This window comes from Mus pahari, chromosome 10 (genome assembly GCF_900095145.1).
Source record: "Mus pahari chromosome 10, PAHARI_EIJ_v1.1, whole genome shotgun sequence".
NCBI classification, from domain to species: domain Eukaryota; kingdom Metazoa; phylum Chordata; class Mammalia; order Rodentia; family Muridae; genus Mus; species Mus pahari.
The window spans coordinates 111,496,977-111,521,993 of record NC_034599.1 but is presented as its reverse complement, the minus strand read 5'-3'; the positions used below and the strand labels follow the sequence as shown (position 1 = coordinate 111,521,993).

At 49.6% G+C, this 25,017-nt stretch overlaps 1 protein-coding gene across 1 annotated transcript in view; it reads right to left on the bottom strand.

Annotated features, from left to right (window-relative positions):
• Window positions 1–23,672, bottom strand: part of Itga9 (integrin subunit alpha 9) — a 293,314-nt gene extending 269,642 nt beyond the window's left edge. The window contains exons 1-3 of the mRNA XM_021207169.2: window positions 23,268–23,672; window positions 5,431–5,558; window positions 3,332–3,438 (exon numbers count right to left, since the gene is read on the bottom strand). Of these exons, the coding sequence (XP_021062828.1) occupies window positions 3,332–3,438; window positions 5,431–5,558; window positions 23,268–23,455 (423 nt within the window). The 5' untranslated portion in view covers window positions 23,456–23,672. The remainder of the gene's footprint in view (window positions 1–3,331; window positions 3,439–5,430; window positions 5,559–23,267) is intronic.
• Between the last annotated feature and the right edge of the window lie 1,345 nt (window positions 23,673–25,017).

Genomic DNA, 25,017 nt, shown 5'->3' with positions numbered 1-25,017 from the left:
AAAAAAAAAAAAAAAAAAAAAAAAAAAGACTCAGAAATATTTCACAGACAAAAATGAGACATTAAAGAAAAAGCAATGGATTTAAATAACACTAACATAGATGCACACACACACAAGCCATCATGAAATATCACCTCACTACTATTTAAATGGAGTGTGCTGGGGGTGTGGCTCGGTAACAGAACATGTGCTTAGCATGCCTGAGGCTGTGGATTCTATCTTCAGCACCACAAGATGCCAATAGCAAGCAGATGAACAATTAGTTGTCTCTGGAACTTTCTGCAGGCGGGCCAAACACAGAATGGTTCGTGGACTCTAGAGGAGCAAAGCGCCAAGGTATTTCCAACAATGAAAAGCAAAATTACCACATGATCTGATGGTTGAACTTCTATATGTTTCCAAAAGGAAGGGAAAGTGGGGTGTCTAATAAATCTTTGCTGGTGTTTGTAGCAACTTTATTCATAATGGCAAGGAGCTAGAAGCCACCTAAACATGCATCCATGAATGAACAGAGAAAACACTGTGCACGTGTGATAAAGTATCACTTGGTCTTGAGATTTAAAAAAAAAAAAAACAGAAAAGAAAAGAATGCTGTCATTTATACTACGACAGAGCTGAGCAGTGAAGACACTTCGTTAAATGGCAGAAGCCAACCCAAGATGACAAATCCTGCCTGCTTCTACCTGCAGAGGATCTGACATGTTGAGTACTTCAAAATTGGAATGATGATTACCAGGAAGCAGGGGGTGGCAGGAAGGGAGTTATGTTTGATAGATACAGGGTTTGGCATTAGAGAGTTCTAGAGATGCTGTTGTACAACAATGTTTTCTCATGCACTTCTGGTGTTGTCTCCTGATTTTTATCAGAGAAATGAGCTTTTCATTTATCAGTAACACACATGCCCAAAGAAAGCACACGTTTCCTCAGAGCACAAAATACTCTTCAAGGCTGAGCTGCTGCTTCACAGGTTATATGCATGATGACAACAGGGATAGAGACATCAGATGCCCTCTCGTGCCTACCTCTCCTTCCCCAGCACCCTTAGGGAGTGACTGACCAAATGAATGGTTCAAGCATTGTGTAAAACAGAAATTTAGCCCAATTACTTGGCTAGGATTGTCTGCAGCACGACTTCCTACAAATTGTGAACCCTGCCTCCTTGGCTTTGGGGCGAATGTCTCCCATGCTCCTCACTGCTGCTTTAAGCCCCTAAACTGGGTCGAGTCTCATACCAACTGGCACAGCTTTGTCTTGGTCTTGCAAGCAAAAACTCAACCATGCTAAAGTCTCACATCCCTAAGTTAGTATGTCTTAGCAGAACAGGCTATCTCTAGACTCAGTACCTGGAGAGGCATCTCGTGCCTTACTGTCTCCAGCTACCTCCTCCTCCTCCTCGAGTCACAGCTTCGGGTCCCCTCTGGGGAATATACATGCTGGGTTTCTCTCATCTTTTCCCCAAGAATGGGAGACAAGAGATATGGCTCTTTGGGGCTGAGTCACCCTGTGGGGTCAGGCCACCATGCCTAGAAGAATGTGGTGGCTTGGCCATCATCCATGGCCTGCTGAGACAGGGATAAAAGGACTGAAATCCAAGGCCAGTAGAAATGGGGGAGGGGGCAATGAGACCTACAGTGGTGTCCAGCAGGAAGGCCTTATAATGCTGGTGACATTATACAGCTGCTCTCTCTCCCCCAAGGTCTCTTAAGTGTGCTGAGGTCGAGTTGAAGAGATTGGAATGGAGTTCCTCAGAGGGACTGGAAACGTCTGGCCTGTATCCTTTAGGAAAGCCCATTTCCCCTGGGAACAAACATCCATAAAGCCCCCCAACATTGACAGCTTGTGGCCCAAAGGAAACCCCTGAGATACAGCAGCTGGACTCACTTTCTCTTCTTGACCTTGAACTTTTAAAACACAAATCATCCTACAGCCTTCGAGGAAAGCCAATGACAGACTTCATAGGAAGTCTGAAGAGGATCACTCTACAGGGCACCAGCTGCCTGGGAAAGGGCATGAGAAGCCTTCAGGGTGCTCACCATGGGATGCCTGAATGTATGTGTGTGAAAATATCAGCAGACTGTGAGGTATGCATGCCCGAGTACTCTCAACAGAAAAGTATATGTGAAAGAAGAGAAAATGGTTAATAATCAAGTCTCTGTCACAGTTAGAGGTTTGTTTAACATGTACTTAGTATGTATTTGTGTATGTCTATGTGTGTGTGCACATGTATGTGTGTGTATGTGTATAGACATGTATGTGTATGTGTGTGCATGTGTCTGTGTGTATGCATGTGTATGTGTATATGTATGTATATATGTGCGTATGCATATGTATGTGTGTATATGTATGTGTGTACATGTGTGCATGTGTGTGTATGTGTGTATGTATATATGTATGTTATGTGTGTACGTATATGTCTGCATGTGTATGTGTGTGTCTGTGTGTGTGTGTACACTTCAGAGGGTGACTCATGGGAGTCACTTCTCTCCTTTCACTGTGCCTGTCCCAGGAACTGAACACTTGCATAGAATTACATTCAGGTAAAGTTCTAGAAAAGCCAACAGCAATGTTTGCAAGACAGCAGCTGCCTCTGGGATGTGAGGGGTTGACTAGATGAAGATGCAGAGAACTTCCTGTGATGTTCAAATGTGCCAGAACCCAAGCTACAGCCTCAAGGTTTATATAATTTATATAAATCATACCTTGATCTGAAAACATACACAAAAATACTTAGGTAGTAAATGAAATTACAAACTTCTTTCTACCTATATTCTCATATTCTGTCTGTCTGTCTGTCTGTCTGTGTCTCTCTTTGTATTTGTCTGTCTCTCTCTGTCTCCCTCCCTCCCTCTTCCCCTCCCTTTACCTCTACCTCTCCCTCCACCCCACCCCTCTCTGCTTCCTGGGATTAATCATGGCCTCATGCATGTTAAGAAGGCACTCTACCACTAAGTTATATCCTCAGCCCAATATGTCTACAGATAATACAAAGACAGGTTCTAGGCATGCCAGCCTTTGACATAGCAGCCCAATACTGTCACCTACACAGGTCACACTCAGAACCACACAATTAAGGTATTTTTAAATCCCACAAAAGTTATCTCACAATGTTTTAAGTGACTTTACAGTTTTGTGTTGAACCTCCTAGCTGTCCCTGCTTCATGCAGTTACATGTGGTCTGAAAGTGCAGGTCGGACAGATCTCAAAGCAGCAATGCAGAACAGATAGCCTTAACACTGTGTTCTGGCTTCTGAGTCAGTCACCTTTCCTATGGGGTCAGTCCTTCATTCTTAGGATGCTCTGTCCCAAGTCACCCTCTCCCCAGAGGTCTTACCAAAACACGGCCGTCTGCTCTGGGCTGCCGGGCCAGGCTCACTCCCATCCACTCGTCATCCCGGTCTCCCCTGCAGGTCTTCCCACAGGGCGCGCCCCGAGTCCTCCCTGGAGGGAGAAAAGAGGTCAGATTTGGATTGAGGGAAGGCGCAGCTGGCTGCTTTTCAAAGGGTGGTCCTGGGGGACTCAAACTTTTGTACCTATAAGGAAATGTCAACTCCATAGAAACTTTGTAACAAAACGTTGCTGCTTAATTCAGCTCCTTCTTTCTCCACAACAAAGTTCTCCATGATGGAAAACGTGTTCCCATTGATGTTGTTCTGGGAAGCCACTGTAACAAACATTTCACAGAGAAGATCACACACGCCCAAGTCTCTTCTAATAAATAAAATCAAGACTCTCTTTGGCTTTGCAGGGTGTGTGTGTGTGTTTACAAGTTTGCATGTGTGTAAGCACATGTTGAAGGGTACATCCATGTGTGTGTTTTCATATGTTTGCACGTGTGTACACATATTGGAGGTATGCAAATGTGTGTGTGTGTGTGTCACATGTTGGAAGGGTGTGCATTCATGCATATGTCCATGCATGTCACGTGCAGAAGCTGACGTCAGGAGTCTTCCTCTGTTGCTCTCTGCTTTATGCTTTGAGACAGAGTCTCTTGCTGAACTTGGAGCTCAACGGATTAGCTACATTGTCTGACCAGTGATCCCACAGGAGTCCTCTCATCTCGACCTTCTCAACCCTGGGACTACAAGCTCCTGCAGGCCCACGCAGCTCTTTCTGCGGATTCTAAGGGATGGGCTCAGGTCCCTGAGCTTTCATAACCAACACCCCCTGAGTTGTCTCCCCAGAGGTGACAGAGGTGGTGGCAGAGGCCTGGGTGAGAAAGGGCTTTAGGGCAGTAGGGCCTGGAAGCAGCTAGTAAGTCGCCTGGCTCTTCTGCACTTGGCTTTCTGTGCTTGCCTCTCCTATCTCAGTCTTCTCAGAGTAATCCGGTGCAAGCAATCCCCAGTGTCTACAGCTGGACCAGAGCCGACCCATGGAGACGGACCCAGTAGATCTACATTATCTACTAGGAAAAAGTGAGTACCACAACCCATCCAATTGTGCCTTTCACCACGCAAGACATACAAGCTGAAACTGATCTGAATGGCCTCTGGTCACAGAGAGAGTAAAATCTGTCATTTAACCTGCCCTGTGAGGCCCTGTGTGGTGCAGTCCCTCCTGCCTGGCAGATGTCCTTTCCACCTTCCTCCCTCCCCTGCTCACCTCTTCTGTGACAACACTGCCCTTGCTTGGAGACTGCACTTCCTGCATTTCCCAGCTAGCTACCTTCTATACACAGCAAGATCCCCAAGGAAGCTGTTTCCAACCTCCAATATAGAGCTGACCCCAGCACACACCTTCCCTCTGGATTTCTCTTAGTCTATTGTTTATTTTAATGTCTATTCTGACTACTGGTTTTCAAGGCCCAGGGTGACAGGCTCCTTTGTTTTGTTCACTGGCATATCTCAGTGCCTAATAGCTTATAGCATCTCAATACACATCTGTAAGATGGCGGAAGGAAAAGAGGAAGAGAGGGTAGCCCGGCAAGTGACAAGGCTGTCCTAAGTAGAAAGTGACAGGCTGTCCTAAGTAGAAGAAGAACAAAGTATGAAGGTGTTTGTACTGGCTAGTTTGTGTCAACTTAACACAGCTGGAGTTATCACAGAGAAGGGAGCTTCAGTTGGGGAAATGCCTCCACGAGATCCAGCTGTAAGGCATTTTCTGAATTAGTGATCAAGTGGGGGAGGTACCCTTGTGGGTGGTGCCAGCTCTGGGCTGGTAGTCTTGGATTCTATAAGAGAGCAGGCTGAGCAAGCCAGTGGAAGCAAGCCAGTAAAGAACATCCCTCCATGGCCTCTGCATCAGCTACTGCTCCTTGACCTGCTTGAGTTCCAGTCCTGACTTCCTTGGTGATGAACAGCAGTATGGAATTGTAAACTGAATAAACCCTTTCCTCCCCAACTTGCTTCTTGGTCATGATGTTTGTGCAGGAATAGAAACCCTGACTAAGACAGTGTTGCTCCCATTTCTACCCTGACAAACATGTCCACCCACCTCGAGCCATGTCCAGCTCGGTGCATCTCCGATCAGGGTTGGTATGGACACGACACTTAAACACAGCTCCAGGAGACTTTACTGAAGTGCTATATTTAGAATCTGCCTTCGGTGCACCCACGAGGACCCTGCACATCAAAAAGAAAAAGCATGTGGTCACAACCAGTGCTGGGGAAGAAAAGGCAGGAGGTTACATCTTTGTCTAGGCAAGAGTGAGCAATCTGAATATGCATCAGGAAACACACACACACACAGCGTAAGTAAAACATCAATTAAAAGAAACACAAACCTTTGTAAACTTGACACAACTAGAGTCATCAGAGGGGGAAGGAGCCTCAATTAAGAAAATGCTTCTGGGGGCTGGTGAGATGGCTCAGTGGGTAAGAGCACCCGATTGCTCTTCCAAAGGTCCGGAGTTCAAATCCCAGCAACCACATGGTGGCTCATAACCATCCGTAACAAGATCTGACACCCTCTTCTGGAGTGTCTGAAGACAGCTACAGTGTACTTACATATATAGTAAATAAATAAATCTTTAAAAAAAAAAAAAAAGAAGAAGAAGAACATGCTTCTGTAAGAGTGTGCTGTAGACAAGCCTATAGGCTAATTTCTTAATTAGTGATTGATGGGGTGGGTCCAACCCACTGTGGGCAGGGCCGTCCCTGAGCTGGTGGTCCTGGGTTTTATAAGAAAGCAATCAGAACAAGTGATGAGAATCGAGCTAGTAAGCAGCACCCTCCATGGGCTCTGCATCAGCTCCTGCCTCCAGATTCCTGCCCTTTTTGAATTCTGGCCGACTTCCATCAATGATGGACAATGATGTGAAATACAAGCCAAACGAACCCTTCCCTCAAGAGGCTGCCTGTGGTCACAGTCTTTCATCATCCAGAAAAAGGCCACCGGTAGGTAATTGAAGAGATTCTCACTTTTACTAGTTACCAGAGGGATAAGTAGGGGAGGGGTGGGGAGGGGAGGGAGGACAGGATAGGGAGGAGTCGGATCAGTGTGGGCCTGGTGGATGCAAAACACAAAGAGGGAAGCAACATTAAGTTCACTTTGAGTTACAGAAATAAATCTGCCCTAAACTTTAAGTGTGTGCATGCATTCGTGTGGTGTAAGTGTGCATGCGTGTGTACACATGCATGTATGTGCATTCATGTGTATATGTGAGCAGAGGTCACCTCTGGCTGCCATTCTTTGACTTCTACCCATCTTTTGTTTCAAAACAGGGTCTCTTCCTGGCCTGGCCCTCACAAATCCAGTGAGCCCCAAGTGAGCCTGTCTCCACCTCCCCACTGCAGGGTCCATCATGAAAGATAACAACTGGGCACAATGAGTGCTGAGCAGTGAGCCACTAAGAAAAGGCACTGTACGAGGGCAGGACACTTCGGACAAACTCCACCCTGCCACTCCAAGAGCTGCGGATTCCAAGAGCCTGCTCAACGAGGGCTTGGGCTGGTCTTTCTAGCACCCAGGAAACCGGACAAATCTGACCACCCCAGGATATTAGCTGCAGCAAGCCTTGGGATAGAAGACAGGCTTGGCCAGCCCCTGGATGCTCTAAGTCAAGTGCATAATGGCACTGGGAATCAAACCCGAGAGGAAAGCCACACTAAGGGATAATCCCCCACCCCCTTTCCTCCGGGGCTGAGCTTGAGCCACTGGAGCGAGTCAAAGAGCCTTCCTCAGAGAACCCGTTGTTTTCACAGGTGAAAAGAATTATCAGATTGACAACTTAAAACGGCTAAAGCATCTACAGCCTGCCATGTCGGGCCCTGGGCGCGAGGACTATAAATGTAAAACCCTTGAGCTAGGTCCCAAGCCTCCCACAGTCTCAAGTTTCCCATCAGCCCAGGAAACAACCATTTGTAAATCATTCTACACTAGGGGCTGGGGTGTCACTCCGTGGCAGAACGCCTGCTGGGGCCCTGGGTAGCATCCCCAGCATCGCATGCCAAAGATAAAATAGAGAAGTTACCGTTGCGTCAACTGCCTTCTGCACACGTATCCTTCCACCCGTAGATGAGTTAGGTCTCACCAAAGAAGCGTCTGTTTGTGGCGGTGACAGATACAGAGAGGCACGTCTGGTCAGAGTGCAGAGAGGGAGTGACTGGGGGTACTCAGTCAGAAATGGATGTCTTTATCACACCCCCACTCCCCAAGGCTCAGGGAACATCAAGGAAGCGGGCTGGAAAGAGTATAAGAGGAGGTCAGGGGGCTGCTGGGGAAAAGTATATTCTGAAAACGAGGGAAACCTTATTACGCTCATGAACTCAGAGCACCTGTCACTGCCTGCACAGTGCTCAGGAACAAGCCAGTCAGCATGCCTGCCTGGGTGGGGGAGGGGCTCACAAGGCCACACTCCTCCATGAGGAGCTATTGGCCAAGGATGGCTGCTGAGGAGTGGAGGCAGAGAATCAGTTTTCTTCAAGGAGCTGACCCCTGGTTGGTTGCCCATCATCCAGTGGATAGATCTACACCCTCACTGAGCATATGGGAAGCACCTGACTCAGTGGGTAATTTTATTTTTTAAGAGGAAAAGAAGTTTGTGGACACACATTTAATCTCAGCACAGAAGAGACAGAGGCAGGTGGATCTCTGTAAGTTTGAAGCTGGTCTGGTTTACTTCCAGGACCATCAGCTGTGTAAAGAACCTGTCTCAAAATAAATATAAGTAAATTTAATTGAAAGATTTTTTTTTTAAGAAAAGAAAATGAAGTTGAGGGAGAGGGGAACTGGGGAGGAGGAGGGGGAAAATGGGGAGCAGGAAGGAAATGGGGAGGAGGAATCCAGGAGGAGTGAGAGGTGGATATGACCAAATAGGTTGTAGAGAAGTATTCTCCCAGAAAGAATAACTTTGAAGTCACAATAAGAAGAGAGAGAAGCCCATGGCCCACAGGAGTCGGGAAGTAGCTACAGGAAGAAGCAGGCTATGGGTCCACCGTGTCCCCGGGTTTAACACCACAACCCTGGACCAGTCCATGGTTCCACTCCTTCCAGCTCAGACACAGTCCTAGCTTGCCAGGCAGGGAGGAGCCTGGACAGCAGAATTTCTCAGATCTGCTTCTTCCAACGCAGAGGCAAGGCTTGGGGGTAAAATGTCTCTCAGAATCTAAAGCGGAGAAGGGACCTGGTGAACTCCAGTGCTCTTTTCCAAGCCCAAAGTTCTTAATAGTTTTAACAACAGCTGTGATTCAAACCCTGCTAGCATCCCCTGCTCACCCCTCTCACCGGCAGGCCCCACAGGAAAAGTTTTCTCAGATCCTGTGATGTGAACTAAAGAGACACGTGTGTCTGTGCACGTGCCTGACACACAGACTGGCATGTTGGGGAGTGTGCTTGCCTCTGTTTACAGAACATTGTGGCTTCCTTGGCAGCCCAGTGCTGGCGCTTTACCTAGGCCACAGTCCAGCAAGACAGCTCCAGCAGGCCAGCCTTGGAGTGCGGCTTGTCTGAAGCTCATTCAGCTGGCTGCTGGCCAATTGGACCCTGAGAGACGGAGATCACCACAGCTCAGAGTTCAGGGTGCACTACTGAAAGGATGCCACCTTCGTTTTTGTTCTTTGTCCTCTGGGTTACAAAAGCCATATTCCAAGAAGTTGAAACATCCTCGTGGTACCCCAGAGAAGACCATGTGCCCTATCAAAGGACCTATATGTCTCCAGCCACAGGCTCCCATCAAATAAACATCAAGCTGTTCTCACCTCTGCTTGTTCCTTCAAGTGTGGTCCTGTGAGAGCACCTATAGGAACTGCTAACATTATCCCCATTTCACAGATGAAAATGCAGGCAGTCAAAGCTGCTCCTGAAACTTGCCCTAGACCCTAACCACCTGGATGCAGCATGTGCCCCATAGCAGCACGTACCAACCCAGCTTCTGCTCAGTAGGAGGGAGGAAAAGGAGCCAGCAGGTTCCCAGCTATGCTAGTGTGTGACCACGCCAGGGACGTCCAAGGAGGCTCCGTGGGCACTGTGAGGTTGGAACTTGGTCTTGAGTCTGTAGCTTAAAGACTGCAGTCAGGTGCATGAAGAATGACATGTTCTCCCCCAGTCTCACAGAATGGAGGAGGTGAACTCCAGCCCTGGCCTTGGTTTTCATAGACACTGACATTGGCAGCATGGTGCTAACCAAAGGACTGCCTCCCTAGTAAATAGCTCACACACCTCTTTGGAAACATATGCCTGTCTGTTTAGCCACTGGCAACATTGAGGATCGTGGGAGCTCCTGACTAAAGCAAATCCACCCAGGCAGCTTCTTGTGTGTATTCCACTCGGGGAGGCTGGGTTAAGGTGCTGTACCCTGTAGTGGGGGCTTCCAAGCCCAGAGCCCACGTCCAGAGGCGCTCTTTCTCCTATCCCTGCAACCGTTTCCTAGTAGCCAGAGACGTGCTTCCCAGCCTAGCTAGGAATGGGACCCAATACAAAAGCGTAAACTTACTTAAAATAGGCTGAGGTTTGCGTCTGTGTGTGCCACACAGACCAAGGTTGACTGTCCTCTCACAGGTCAGTTACTTGAAGAGCCAGTATCAGGGACTAGGCTGAGGCAGAGCTGCCTTCCTAGGGAATGCCTGGGAGCAGCAGTGCCTCGAGGCTCCCTCCCTCCCCACAGACGCCACAGCTGCCATACCACAGGGCAAAATTATAGCCAGTTTGAGAACAATGAGTGGGGATTACAAACTTCCAACCCGTTAAGTTTGTTTTCATGCATCTGATTCCAAACCAATGCTCCCCCAGGGATCTATGTTCCAGTTACAGGAACGCAGCTTAGTCAGTGTGTATCTACTGCAGAGACCCCCCCCCCCCCAGGAACCTCTGCCTGCCTCTCACTAGACACAAGACAGCTAAGCAGAGTAGAGAACCGTGCTGGAGCCTTGCAAAAATACTGCAGGCTTCATCTCAGAGGGAGAAGGCAAGTGCTCACCACCAGGAGCCGTGGACCAGAAATGCCTCAGGAAGTTCCCCTTAAGTTTCAGGAAACCAAGGCTGCAGATGGTTTAGCAGTGGGCTTGCTGGGCACTTTAAACTAACAGCTCCACCTGGGTTGTTTGTGGATGTGTGTACATGGCGATGTGTCTGTGTGTGCAGGTAAGCATACACACGTGTGGGCGTGTGTCTGTCTGTGCAGGTAAGCATGCACATGTGTGGGCGTGTGTCTGTGTGTGCAGGTAAGCATGCACATGTGTGGGGGTGTGTCTGTGTATGCAGGTAAGCATGTGCATTATGAAGAGGTGTGTCTGTGTGTGCAGGTAAGCATGCACATGTGTGAAGATGTGTGTGTGTGTGTGTGTGCAGGTAAGCATGCACATGTGGGGGGTGTCTGTGTGTGCAGGTAAGCATGCACAGGCATGAAGAGGTGCGTCTATTTGTGCAGGTACACATTCCCAGTGTGGGGGTGTGTCTGTGTGTGCAGGTAAGCATGCACATATATGAAGACGTGTGTCTGTGTGTGCAGGTAAGCATGCACATGTATGTGTTCATTTTGGTGTCCATTTGTGTGTTCAGAGAAGCATGCACACATGTGTGTACATGATAGTGTGTCTGTGTATGGAGGTAAGTGTACATACATGTGTGATCATTTGTGTGTGTCTATGTGTAGGCAGCATGCACACATGTGAGTATGCATGTATACATCAGAGGTCAATGCTGGGTGTCTTCCTCAATCCTGTTTTTGAGACAAGGTCTCTTACTGAACCTGGAGATCACTGATTTATTAGACTGACTGGCCAGCGAGCCCCAGCATCCCTTATGTGTGACTTCTCAGCCCTGGGATTGCAGGCCTGTGCCATACTATGCTACTTTTTATAAGTGTTAGGAATCAAACTCAGGTTCTTATGATAGCACGGAAAGTGTTTCATGGATTGAGGCATCCTGCCCACTCTCTCCATTTTTGGAGAGAGAGAGTCTTTTTGTACATTAGCCTGGTCTTGAGCTTCCTATCTAGCCAGGGAAGACCTTGAACTCCTGATCTGCATGCCTCTGCCTCCTGAATGGTGAGATTACAGATGTGGACCACCGTGCCTGGTATCGGCAGTGCTGAACTGACACGGGCATCCTACCATATCAACCGAATCCCTAGTCTCCCCCCTGTATTCTATGCTTTGTGGCCCAGTTATTCACGATAGTGGTTAAGATGCACTGACCAAATTCTCCCCCCGCCACTGACAAGCTGTGTGTCCTCCAATGTGTTTCTTGATCACTCTGAGCCTCAGTTTTCCTCTGCTATGGAAAGGGGGGACGAAAATAGACGCAATGGGACTCTTGTGAGGTTTGGTCAAGAGAATGTTATAAAAAAGTACTGAGTGTGGTGCCCGGAACAGAGCAGGGACTCAGTGAAGGGCTTAGATACCAGGTAGTACTGGGGCAAGCACTTAGACACCTCACCTGTGCCAGCTCTAAGCTGTCCTTGGCTGCACCCCCAAGAATTGACAGGCCTTTAGACCTCAGCTCCGTTTTCTGCTCACTAGGCACCATCACTTCAGACTTTCCGCTGACATCCCAGAAATCCAGGGACGAGGCGGGTGATTTCACCACCATTCACATTAGGGAAGCAGCCGCTGCTCTCCACCCTTCCTGTACCCTCGTCCTGTTCTACAGAACCCTACAGCTCCTCCCACTGAAAGGTGATGCCTGCTTCCTCCTTTCTGACACTCGCATTAGCCACTAGGATATGAGGGGAGATGAAGGGCTGAATCCTGGGCCTGTGTGTGTTTCTACAGACTCTCCTGGCACCCTGCCTGGCTGCCGTGTGTCCAGTTCAGGTTAGCCTGCTAGATGATGAGAGTCATGGAGAGCAGAGATGGGCCATCCAGCTGAAGTCAATCCTGCACCAACTGGCCAACCAGTCAACACAGAGGAACATGAGAGAACCAGGCTCAGAACAGAAGAATACTTGCTGATCCCAGCCTAACCTGACAACCATGGAATCCTGAGCCTCGGAATGATAACTGCTGACAGCCATTGGGTTTCAGGGTCATTGGAAACAGTGGTTTATTTTTTTAAGGGCTCCAAGCTTCAGTAACCCTATCCCTCATCATTTGCCCCTGAGTCTAATCTGGTCATCCTGGTTGGCAGCTGAGAAGGAATTCTGTCTCCTCTTGCTTCCTATTGTCCTTTCCTTCCTCCAAAGGACTCTCATCCCCAGCCAGGACCACAGACCCATTACTGAGGGCTGGGAGAGATGGGGTAGGTGCTTGGAAAGCCCTGAACATTTGCCGGAAGTCTGTTGTGCCGAGTCTTCACTGTCAACTTGGCTAGGTTTATATTCACCATGGAAACACACTTCTGGGTATGACCATGAAGATGTTTCCGGAAAGAATTAACTGAAGAGGGAAGACCCATCCCAAATGTGAGCAAGACCATGCCAAAGACTAAAGACTGAAGTTAAAGGTGAACTGTGTGCCAGCATCCATCTCCCTGCTTCTGGGCTGTGGATACAGTGTGACCAGCCACTTCAGCTCCTGCTACAGTGCCTTTCCCACCATGGTGAACTGTACATCCTTGAAGTATGAGCAAAACCAAATGCTTCCTTCTTGGGGTTGGTCTGGTATTGCTTGTACTCATATAATAAATTCTGCACCCCAAGATCTGGTTGCCCCACAATGAGCAAATTCACAGGTACGCCAGCCTTTGCTGTGTAAACATTACTCCCTGATTTTTTAAGCCATTGGTTAAATAAAAATGCCTACAACCAATTACTGAAGAGAAGAGAAAGAGGTAGAGTTTTGAGTTGCAGGGTTGGGGGTCACAGGTAGGGGCCACACACAGGAGAAGGAGAAAGGAGAGAGGAAGAGAGAGAGAAGGGGGGAGCTTGGAGGAGGAGGAAATGGAGAGAGCAGGAGGTCTCCATTAGTCATGATGGCCCAGTAGCACGTGCCTGTGTGAGATCCCTCCCCAGAACCCCAGACTGCTGGAGCAGAAATAACCCAGGAAGATTCAAACTGCAAGTATCTGGGGAGCACAGTTGGGGAAGTAGCCAGTCTAGTGTTAGAGAATTAGATTAGGGTTTATCCCACAATAATTGCAGAGTCTAATAAATGAATCATAGTTTGGGTCTCATTCCTTTGAAGCTAGACGTAGATAAGCGCAATTCATATTATTTTACACTTCCTTCCTTAACTGCTTCTTGTCAGGTGCTCGGCTGCAGCCACGAGAAAAATAATTTCTGCACTGTCCCAGGAACTGACTGGTTTCTCCAGCCATGCGTCCTTGATGGGTCCCCTGGCTTTCCTTTTCCTTACCTCTAGAATAGAGAGATTTCATGGTGTCTCCCTACCATAGCAATATGATGAGCCACAGAGGGAAACAGCAGATGTCAAAGTGTTTGGGGACCCCACACCATAAAGTGGGTGGATTAGAGTCTCTTGTTTGTAAAGACACAAAAACGCTCCCGGGAGAGGAATCGGACCATCTCTTTCCTGCTTGGGAGCGTACTTCCTTGAATAAGGACTTGGTTGGGGTGAAGAAGAGTAGGAGGTTTGGTGATCTACAAAGCAGTTGAGTAGCATTGAATTAGGGCAGCTTGGGTTCAAGTAAGAATGCCACACATGTACTTGCTGTGTAATCTTGGGCAGGTGGCATGGTGTCTCTGTGCCTAGGCCACAGTAGACCTCCAGCACAGAGAAGTATTCATCAAAGGTGGTAAAAATGGCTTGGGGTAGACGAAGGGAAGCAGAGCCATTAGAGAGTGAAGCTGAAGCTGATGGGGTTCTGAGTCCGGCTGAGGGGAAAAAGGTCATGGAGGGAGGTGGGTCGTGCAAGGATGGAGGGACTTCAGAGTCCACTGCTCTTAACAGATGTGCCCAGGGTTTCAGATAAAGGAGGAGTCACAGCCAAGGACTGTGTTCTCAGATGGCTGAAACTATCAAGTTCCAAAGGAACCTGGCAGGGATAAAGATATGCTGAGTGACATTGTATCCCAGGAGTTGGCTATTGGGCTAAAACAATGCACACACACACACACACACACACACACACACACACACACACACACGAATCTCAAGAAAGGAAATATATAAAATGTAAGGTTCAAAGAAAAACTTCCTGGCGGGCCAGGAAGATGAATGAAGCCAAAGGCTGTGATCAAGTATATTAAATGGTGACATGGATTTGCAGTTGTACAAAGGAGAACTGTATCATTTTAGGCATTATTATTACCTGGCTATCATTTTCATGTGGATGTAAGGAGATACAAGTATATGTCATGGAAAAAAAAAGGCAAAAGAAAGTATGGCCCAGCCAGAGGGAGAACTTGTCTCTCAGAAAGAGCTTTCAGTGGTGACATCCTGGGGGTACCGGAGCCCCCAAACAATGATAGGCAGGAACACACCTTGGCCAGGACCGCCTTGACATGCATAGCTCTGTCCTCCATTTAAACAGTAACCTCACTTCAAGACCTGAAGACAGACTAGGACCAAGGGAGCGTCCCTGGATCTGTCTGCCACCCTCCCCAGTCTGTTCTCACTGAAGAAACACCTTTCTGCTTTTCACTACTAATCTGGCAGGTTTAATTGGGTAATGAAGGATGGGTGACTGAACCTGGCTTGGGACACAGGCTGTGGTCCCATGTCGGGTCCCACACAGCAAGCTTAGACCCCTGGAGATCAAAGCGGGAGCGGACATATCCTTCTGTTGTTTCCGATCGGTTTCCTTCTCCAAGGAAAGCAGAGCAAGGCTTTCACATCCTAACAGCTACACAACGAGAAAGCTATGCAGTCCTCAGCACCTCTGCATCCCCTCGGGGCTGCAGGCAGAGTGGTGGTTAGTATGCATGCGCATGCGTGCGCGTGCGTGTGCATGTGTGTGCGCGTGTGCATGTGCGTGTGTGTGCGTGTGCGTGTGTATGTGTGTGCGCGTGCCCGTGCATGCGTGTGCATGTGTGCGNGCGTGTGCATGTGTGTGCGCGTGTGCATGTGCGTGTGTGTGCGTGTGCGTGTGTATGTGTGTGCGCGTGCCCGTGCATGCGTGTGCATGTGTGCGTGCATGTGCGTGTGTGTGTGCATGCGCATGCATGCGCATGCGTGTGTGCGCGTGTGCATGTGTGTGCGCGTGTGCATGTGCGTGTGTGTGCGTGTGCGTGTGTATGTGTGTGCGCGTGCCCATGCATGCGTGTGCATGTGTGCGTGCATGTGCGTGTGTGTGTGCATGTGTATGTGTGCGTGCATGTGCGTGCACGTGCGCGTATGTGTGCATGTAAGCAGGTGTGTAAAGTCCAGGCAGCTGTGATGGGTAGTGCTTGTGTGTGTGCACATATACACAGGTGTGTAAAGGCCAGGCAGCTGTGATGGTTAGTGCTTGTATGTGTACACATATTCGCAGGTGTGTAAAGACCGGAGGACACACTTAGATTCATTCATTTCTCAGGCACTGCATCTTTGTTTGAGATGTTTGTTCTCACTGGCCTGGAACTCATGCAGTAGACTTTGCAGGCACCAGGGATCTGCTTGTCTCTGGCTTCTCAGTGGCAGCCATGTCCTGTTTTTTGTGGAACCCAGGTCTCTGTGCCTGTGTGGCCAGCAGCATGCTTGCCATCCACGGGGGTTACTCTCAACTGTTAGCTTAAATGCCAATGCGTAGATTAGTAAAGCATCATCTGGGGGATCGATGATGACATTTACAGAGATGGCTGCATACAGAGAGCTCTGACCTAATGGGTGGCTCCATCCTTTCAGACTCTCTGTGACGTCACTGGGAGAAGGCAGGAAGCAGGGTCTAGTTGGAGGACATGTTTGGAAGACACATTTTGCTCGGCCCCTTTTGTCACTGTGAGGAGCAGAAAGCTCCCCTGAGCTGCTTGCCTGTCCCGCTTTCATTCCCGTTGGTGAATGTCTGTCCTACTGTACCCACTGCTGCTGGCGCTATCCACTGATATCAGAAACCAGCTCCTTCAGCCTTGCATAGCCAAATGAAGACATGTGTCTGACTCTCTGAGAATCTTCCAGATCACCAGCTTGAGTCTGGGCCTGATGAGGCATGGCACTTCACAGACTAAGCAGCTACCAACCTCTCTGCCTCTCCTGGATACAGACAGCCATTGTTGAGTTACCCAGCCTATTGTGCAATCCAGGGAAGTAGATCCCCCTACATGATATCTTAAAAAGAAGTGCCTGAGCCACACCCCTCCATCACCACAGCATTCTACCCATGAGCATTGGGGAAAGCAATTGTGGATCTAATTAACTCTCAGAAACCATGACCCAAAGGAAATCTTTCCTCCCTCACGTGGTTTCTGTCAGGTATCTGGTCACAGGGGTGATTTTTAAAAACTGACTAGTGGCAACTTACTTTCTATACTTGTGTAGAGCCTGGGACAGGAGCCACAACTCCTGTGACAGATGTAGGTACTACCTGCTCCGAGCCCTGCAAGACCATGAATAGAGAGGACACCCCAAAATCTAGGACTCCAAATCCCATAGGTCTCTGATTCGAGGCCCTTGCTGTCACAACAAGGCTTTCTGTCATTCAGTGATGTGTTCTTGAAAAGATGGAATACTCCAGGATGTTGACCTAGCTTCCTGCCTTGTTTGCCCATCCACATCCATCCCGGATCTCCCAGCTCCAGTCACAGGATGAGGAAGCTCCCTCCTGCCTGAGTGGCACACTGCTATTCCTGAGACTGGTGACACCTGCATGAAGATGACTTGTTGCCCCCAAATACGGGGACACAAAAAAGGCAAGAAATTGACCTCCTCTGCCACCTTCCAGGCCACCCAGGGGTCCTTGCTCTCCCTGTTGGTGCAGCTATTGTTGCTAATTTCAACACACATCACAGTGAGCCCTTTGTTTCAGTTGCACACTCCCCACTTCCCGGCTTAGTCCTTGCCCTCACTCCCTAAGACTTCCTCTGGCACAGAGAAAGGTGGGATAAAACGATTTATTCTGCCTTGGTGGTCAGCCAAATCCACTTGCTTAAAAAGATTTACAGTTCATAGACCTCAGTGATTCAAAGTTAGGAAGCCTGCTGGGCCTCCAAAGTCCCCCTCCTGAGCCCCCCCCCCCCCCACCAGAAACAGAGACCCCCCCCCCCCCAAGAGCCAGCTGCTGGCAAGGAGAATGCAGACTCTGCTTCCGGGTCACTCCCAAAAGCCAATCTTCAATTCTTACATCTCCAGGGCTGTCTGGAAGGAGCAGGGCATAACACTCAGCTAACGGCCTGGGGAGATGACTCAGTTGGCCAAGTGTTTGCCTTACAATTCTGAGGACCTGAGTTGTGTCCCCAAAACCCACATTAAAAAGTCAGGTGTGGTGACATTATACTTATAATCATGGCTCTGGGATTCCTAGAGCTTGCTGGTCAGCCAGTCTAGCCTGCTTGGCCAGCTCCCGGCCCGTGAGAGACCCTGACACATAAAGAAAGTGGGCAGAGTGGGCAGTGTCTGAGGAGGGATGTCTCAGGCTGTCCTCTGGCCTGCATGTATGTGCACACGCAACACACACACATTGAACAAAATTCAATTAAGCCTAGGGATGCAGCTGACCTGTCAGCCTTACCCAGCAATACTCTGATCTCAGTTTGCCTTTTAAAGTTACGCTCACCTCCATTGGAGGTAAACGGTTCCCAGGAACACTTAGTCTGCTTTAAATAAACACAAGAACGGTTTTCCAAAGGCAAGTCACACACATCAGAAGGAGCTCGCTTCTGGACAGCCGCATATCGCAGGGAACAGAGCGGGCTGGGGACAGCCCTTCATGCTCTCACACTCACAGCTGCTCCTGACGACTGAGGAGACAGAGTGTCTTCCAGCCCTGGCAGGTTCTCCCCTGGGTAATAAGGTGATTCAGCACCCGCTGGGGAAACAGCACCCTTGCCTGTTCTTTGGGGTCTTCAGGGAAATACTTCTGAAGCTATTTTTGGGGTTCCCTTTGAACAGGGAAGTGAGGAAGTGGAGCAAGGGAGGCCCGGTTTGAGCACAAGTGCCCAGGAGAGCCTCTGAGGAAGTGATTGCATGCCTTCCCCTGCCAGCTCCGAGGTGAGTAGATGAGCTCTCTGAGCATGCGCAATGAGCCAGCATTGGTCAGCGCGTTTATGAGACAGCAGGATTAACACCACCAGTTCTGGGTGTTTCCTCGCAGAGATTGACAAAGTCAGGTGGGATTGAGAAACGGAGCCCCAAATCCCAAGGCCCCCTTCTAAATCCTTCCTCTCAGGAATCTCCTTCTTCCCTCAGACACCCCATGCCTGCCTCCCCTCAGTTGGAGCCTATGATACAGCTGATAATTTGTCTGAGGCACAGGTGAGAACCCCAGAAAGAAGTGGGTGACGTCTCCATTAGCTCTCGGTACACGGCAAGCGCTTCAAATTTTCACAGTAGAAAAGACAGCTTGTCCCCATCCATGCTTTTTTATATAAACATCTTCCTGAGGCTTTAATAGTTAAATATGCTAAGGATTAACCTTTTTGTTGTTGCTTTTGAGTTTCCTTCAAGTCTTTCCTAGGTCTTTAAGACTTTAGTCATTAGAGCCTTCTGGGCCTGATAAACATTTCCCTATTCGGGCTGTCCCAGACATAGCCATGTGACTACTCATACGTGACTGTGAGACTGAATTCTTGATTTTTGTCTAGCTTTAGTCCATTTTTATGTAAATCACAATAATCTGGCAGGTGTCAACATCACCTGGCAGGCAGCACATCGGAACTTTGGCTTCTCAGCTCTAAATGCGAACCGGATGTTGGAGCTGCTCCGATTCCTCGCTCAATGATGCTCTGCCAGTCTGCCGCTTCTGCGAGCTCCTCTGTGCCTGAGCACAGCAGTCTTGCTGTCCCAGGAGAAGCAGGAAGCATGTCGCCAGAGAGGAAGCAAGCGCACCCAACCACTTTGGACTCTAGAGCTTGGGGGGGGGGGGTGGTGCAGGGGGGAGGAGGTGTGGGGGCAGCGGGGCTCCATTTATTTATATCTCAGAGTGTTACAGTTGTCGGTTCTGCAGCTGAGAAACTGCTAGAGATGGGGACAGAAATTGGCTTTGTCTGTGTTCCCTGGCATCGACTTCTGTTGTTCAAAGGATGCCAGAAGAATCAGGGTTGGGGAGGGTGGGGACAGGAGAGTTCTGAGTGTGCAGACACTCTATGGGTGTCAGAAGGAGGAGGAGGAGGAGGAGAGGGAGAAGAGCTCAGTCACTTTCATGACTGCAGCAAAACTGTTACCGATCCACCGAGTTTTTTGTTGTTGTTGTTGGGTTTTGTTTTGTTTTGTTTTGTTTTGAGACAGGGTTTCTCTGTGTAGTCCTGGCTGTCCTGGAACTCACTCTGTAGACCAGGCTAGATCCACCGAGTTATTATGGTTTATCCATGGGGACAGTTCTTGCTGTCCAAGGCATGGTGACAAGGGTCTGGTCAATAGTAATTTGAACAAAGCTGGGTCTGGTTGTGCCATGAGTGGGGATATGATCTCAGGAGACAGACTTAACACAGGGGTCCTGAGAGGCAAGGTCGCTCGTGTTCTCCTGCAGGCACTGACCTCCCTAAGAAGGAATAATTTGAGCTCACGGAGAACTTAGTTACGGACCCAAGAGCTGGCAGCTTCACTGCAGAGACACTTCATGTGCTCTGTGACACACATGCACCTGTGGGTCTTGTAAAACACCCTGTCGACCAGGCTCAGGCCCAGCTTGTCACTGCTGGGTGATGGTAAACCTTTATGGGGTTAGGCCTGTGGGAAGTCTTACTCTTAAAAGGGACAGCCCGGCCCCTGTCTCTTTCTCATTTTGCCCTTCACCAACTTCCACCATGGTGTGTCCCCAACCCTGACAGAGCTAAGAAGCATCAGGGTCAACAACCATGGACTCCAGTCAGAATCTGCACTGTGAGCCAAAATGAACCTCCTCTCTTTGTAAGTTTACTAGGGGTGTTTGTTCCAGTGACAGAAACTGGGAACAAACCCGGACCCCTCAGCTCTGCCACCTGGTGTCTGCGTTCTCCCTGTCCTTTCCAGCAGATTCTCTGCCCTGTGCACAACACAACCAGGAGCCAGTTAGCATGAAACCAAGGTTCCAAGTCACATCACAACTGATAAGCTAAAGGCCATCTCATCTGGCAGAGGAACAGAAGATACAATGTTTACTTAACATTCCTCATCCTTTCCTACCCAGGTTTCAGTGTCCTTTCTCTTATAGAAACCCCTTCCATTCCCCACCTTAGGACTGTGAATTTTCTAAGTTTCTCCGCGAATTTTTTTTCTGCTCTTCCCCAGCACCACACCAGCCTTTGGCTAAACAGCTACCAAACCCCAAGTCCTGAATCCCCCATGTTTCCCATTTCACAGGAACCTTTGTAATACAATACAGAATACTGTAAATCTGTCATTCTAGCTGACTGAGGAATTCTGATTCCAGGAATTGATTGGAAGGAAATAATTAAGAACGTCCACAGTGTTTCACTGTAAGAATGCTTACATACGTTGTTATAATTATAAACAACTGGAAATGACCCGGTAAGTTTAGAGGACAATGGGCTCAGGGACTACCTAATACTAAGAGACTTTCATTCAGTCATTAAGTCAATCAACCAACCCCTGAGTTGTAAGTAAAGGCAAAGATTTAGGGTAGATGCATATTTCACAAGACTAGGCCAGCAGCTACCTCTAAGATTATTCTCAACGTACAGGAGTAAGAGTAAGCCCGGGGCTTCAGTGGGGCTCCTGGAGGTGAAAAACCTCTGTCGGGGCTCCATTGACCTCACACAGTCCTCACTCTAGAGAAAAGGAAGAGAGAAGAAATGGGCGTTTCTCCTGCTTCAAACTCCACAAGCCCCAACTGGGAGTCACAACAGAAGGGGCTTATTTAGGAGCCAAGAGGGAAATGTAGGGGTAATGAAGGAAGAAAAGGGTATGGAGGACAGGTGTTTTAAGCAGTAAGAGAATTCAACAAGAGAGTACAGCACTGTAGTGAGAATACAATCTGCTTCAAAGATATATATATATATATATATAAAATCTTATATATATATAATCTTATATATCATATATTCATATATATTTATATTATAGATTACATGTAATATATGTACATGATTTATGGCTTATAATATTATATGCAATACACATATACACACTATATTTTTTTCCCAGAGGGCTGCTAAAAAACTGAGGGACCAGCAGCACTCCAGTGCAGAGAATGGTTGGTGGGCAGAAGAGGCCCTTCTGAGATCAGCAGACCAGCTGCTTGTCACCACAGAAATGCCTGACCCACTCCTGACAAGGTCAAGTCCCAGAATGGCCACCCTTACAGTGCAGCCTGGGTGCCTGAGCATCAGGTCAAACCCTTTGTCACTGCAAAATCTATTCACAACCTCTTTCATAACAAAGCAAGCTGAACACCTCGTCTCTGCTGGGTCTGCTCCTATCTAGTTACCAGCCAGAGAGGCTGTGACCTGGGGTCCATCCAAACCCAGGTGACAGAAGCCTGGCTCTTGTCCCTGGAACCAGATTGTTGCAGGGCACAGAGGCCAGCCACAGCTTGCAGTTCCCACTGAACCTTTGGCTCCCACAGCTGCCTGCCCTTTCCTTAGTAGCCCCTCACCCTTCGATTTCTGACAGCTCTTCCCATGTGCTTTGTGCCGAGGCCACACTGTGTGGGGTTCTGGGGTGTATTCTACAAACTCTTTCTATTCAGCCATAATCTGTCCCAAGCCCGGAGTCCATGGTGGACCTGGAGCCTTTGGAACCTAGGAAAGTGTTCTGCCCTGCTGTCTGAAAAGGAAGGGTTTGGCAAACGCAGGAAGCAGCATTGGCTGGTAACTGTGATTAGAATCAATGTCAGGAAGGGATGTAGATGGGAGCTACGCACAAGGTCTTTGAAAGCTGGTTCTCTTGGAGGCTGCGCTCCTAAATACACGAAAGTGTTAATAAGGCCAGTCACAAAGTTCTCTTTCTCCAGGGTTCTGAAAGACCCGAATCCACAACCCCCCCCCCCGATTGCCTCGGCCCCTGTCCAATTCCGAGCAGAGACTCCCAGTAAATTACATGTCCAAGCACACACACTGCCGGGTCTCCATCTCCCAGCCTGCTGCTTCTAAGGATGCTCGCTCTAAGGATAGCACCCTCAACGTGAACCAGCCATCTCCTGGGTCCATAGTAACATCATCTAAAATGAGGCTGGGGAACTACTGACAACTGAACTCTAGCAGCTTTGAAAAGGTGGGCGTGGTGCATGGAGTGGCTCGTTCATTCCAAGGAAGTGGTCTCCTCGCCTTCTCTAAGCGTTCCTGCTGTGGGGTCAGTTAACTTCACTATTGATGCTTAATGAGGGAGAGACTTATTCTTTGCTGCAGGCCCACCCATCTCGCTGGTTCACAACCGTACCCCTTGATTAAAAACTTCAGCCTCCTAAGTCTTGTCTCTAGACACGTGGGAGAGCTCCAGGCTGCCCACCAGCCACACAGTCTGCTCCTTGGGTGTCCTCCCTGCATCCCTGATCCCCTCAGAACTTTGTGGGGCCCCTGGGTACTTCTTCTGGAGATTCCTATGCCACCAGGACCCACTCCCACAACATCCCCTGTTTCTCTGCTTCCTGCATGCTGCTGCCCTAGAGTTACATGAAGTGGTCCCCAAGAGCAGCCTGGCCTCCTAGGGGCCCTCCGGGGATCTGGGGCAGATGGCTATCCCGCAAGGCAGACAGCCAAGTAACTTTACTTTGGCGAGAGCGAAGCTGCGTTTGACTGCCCAGGGAGGGCAGGGACCCCAGGTACGCCCCGAGCCTCGGAGAGCAGGCCAGGATGTCAGCGTGGCCGCCGGACATTTAAATCGGCCCCGCGGGAGGTGGAGTGGAAGAGGCCGGAAAGGCGGCGGCCGACTTGGGGGACCACGGGCTGGCCGCGCCGGGGTCGAGGATCCGCGGGGGACACTTACCAACGTGTGTTGTCGTGGAAGTGCTCCAGCACCGCGTAGCCGAAGAAGGAGCCCGCGGGGCCCTGGAAGCGCACCGGGCGCTGCGCGTCGAGGTTGTAGGCGCCGGCCGGGACCCCCGCGGCCACCAGCGCCAGCAGCAGCGCGCGGAGCCCTCCGGCGCGGGTCCGCGCCGCAGCCCGGCCGCCCATCCCCAGCTGGCCGCCGCCCTGAGCCCTGCCCCGCGATCGGGGCTCCCGGGACACGCCGCTGCCCGGGGCGTGAGCCGTGCGCTCCGAGTCTGAGCCCGGGACGCGGCGATGGGCTGCAGCGCGAGCCGGAGCGAGGCCAGGCAGGGGCGGCCGCCAGCGCACTGCGTCCTCTCGATCCCCGCCGAGAGGTCTGCGCTCTCGGAAGGAGCGGGTCCCGGGCCCGGGCGGCACTGGACTGTGGAGAGGCGCGCCCGCGGGGTGGGCGGCCCGGGCGGCCCGGGCGGGACGGGTCCGCAGCGCCCCCTACTGGACGCGGCCTCAGGAGCACCGCCGGGTCCAGGTTCTGGACCCCGGTTGAACTGCATCCTCTCTGATGTCCTAGGCTCTGCGGGGTCCAAGCTGGCTGGGTCTCTCTCCTTTTGTCTTACACTGTGAGTCACACACACACACACACACACAAACACACACACACACACACACACACACACACAAAGGCCCAAAGCTACCCGAGCCAAGGATGGGTAAATATTCTGGCCCTGCCCATCTGGAAGCTCTTCTTCAGAGGCAACCTCTCAAGACCTCCAGTCAGTTGCTGTAAGAATTAGTCATGTGGAAGAGAGCATGCTCCCTGACCTGGCCAGCACTTTCCAACTTGGCGGACACACAATACAGCCAGGTGTGCTCCCCTGCATGTGGGAGATTATACGTTGCATAAAGTTTATGTCATAACCTCATTTTGGTTGTGTGATCATCAATAGCTCATCTTGCAAATTAAATTATATGTAAATTTAACAAGCACGCCCAACCCAGTCCAGCCCCTGGCAAGTTTCATTTATTTCTGACTCTATGAGGTTGACTATTCCAAGTTTAATGTTATTGTTGAACTAACTCTTTACTCTGGTAAAAATCACAACCCCTCCCCACCCCTTCCCACCCTCTCCACTTCCAAAGTCTCATTCATACTAAACACACATGACGCTTTTGTCTTTTTCGTTCTAAGCAGGCTTATCCTTACAAGAACAGTCAAAGCCTAGGATAGGCAAGGTGGGGTGGGGGTGCACATTCCAGAGTTATCCGCTTGCCAGCAGTCTAAACACAGGGATCTTTACAGGTGAAGAGCCTCTTCCAGCTGTCATCAGAAGGGCTGTGACAAAGGAAGCAAGCTTTGGAGCTGGAGGGAAGGGTCTATGAGGTAAAGAAGTCAGGCAGCTTCAAAACCTGAGGACAGAGAAAGGTCTTCTCCCCTCCCCCTTCCAGGAACGCCGGCCAGAGATAGAAGCCTTGGCATCAGTCCAGTGAGACCCATGACCTCCAGAATTGTTATATGACCAATGTCGTTGTCTTAAACCACTGCAGTCAGGTAATTTGCATAGCTCTGGTGCACTACTGCTATCTTACTTGTGGTCACTGTTGCTGCGATGAAACACCACGACCAAAAGCAAGTTGCGGGGGAGGGGTTTATTCAGCTTGTACTGTCGCATCACTGTTCATCAGGGAAGGAAGTCAGGACAGGAACTCAAAACAGGGCAGGATCCTGGAGGCAGGAGCTGAAGCAGAGGTCA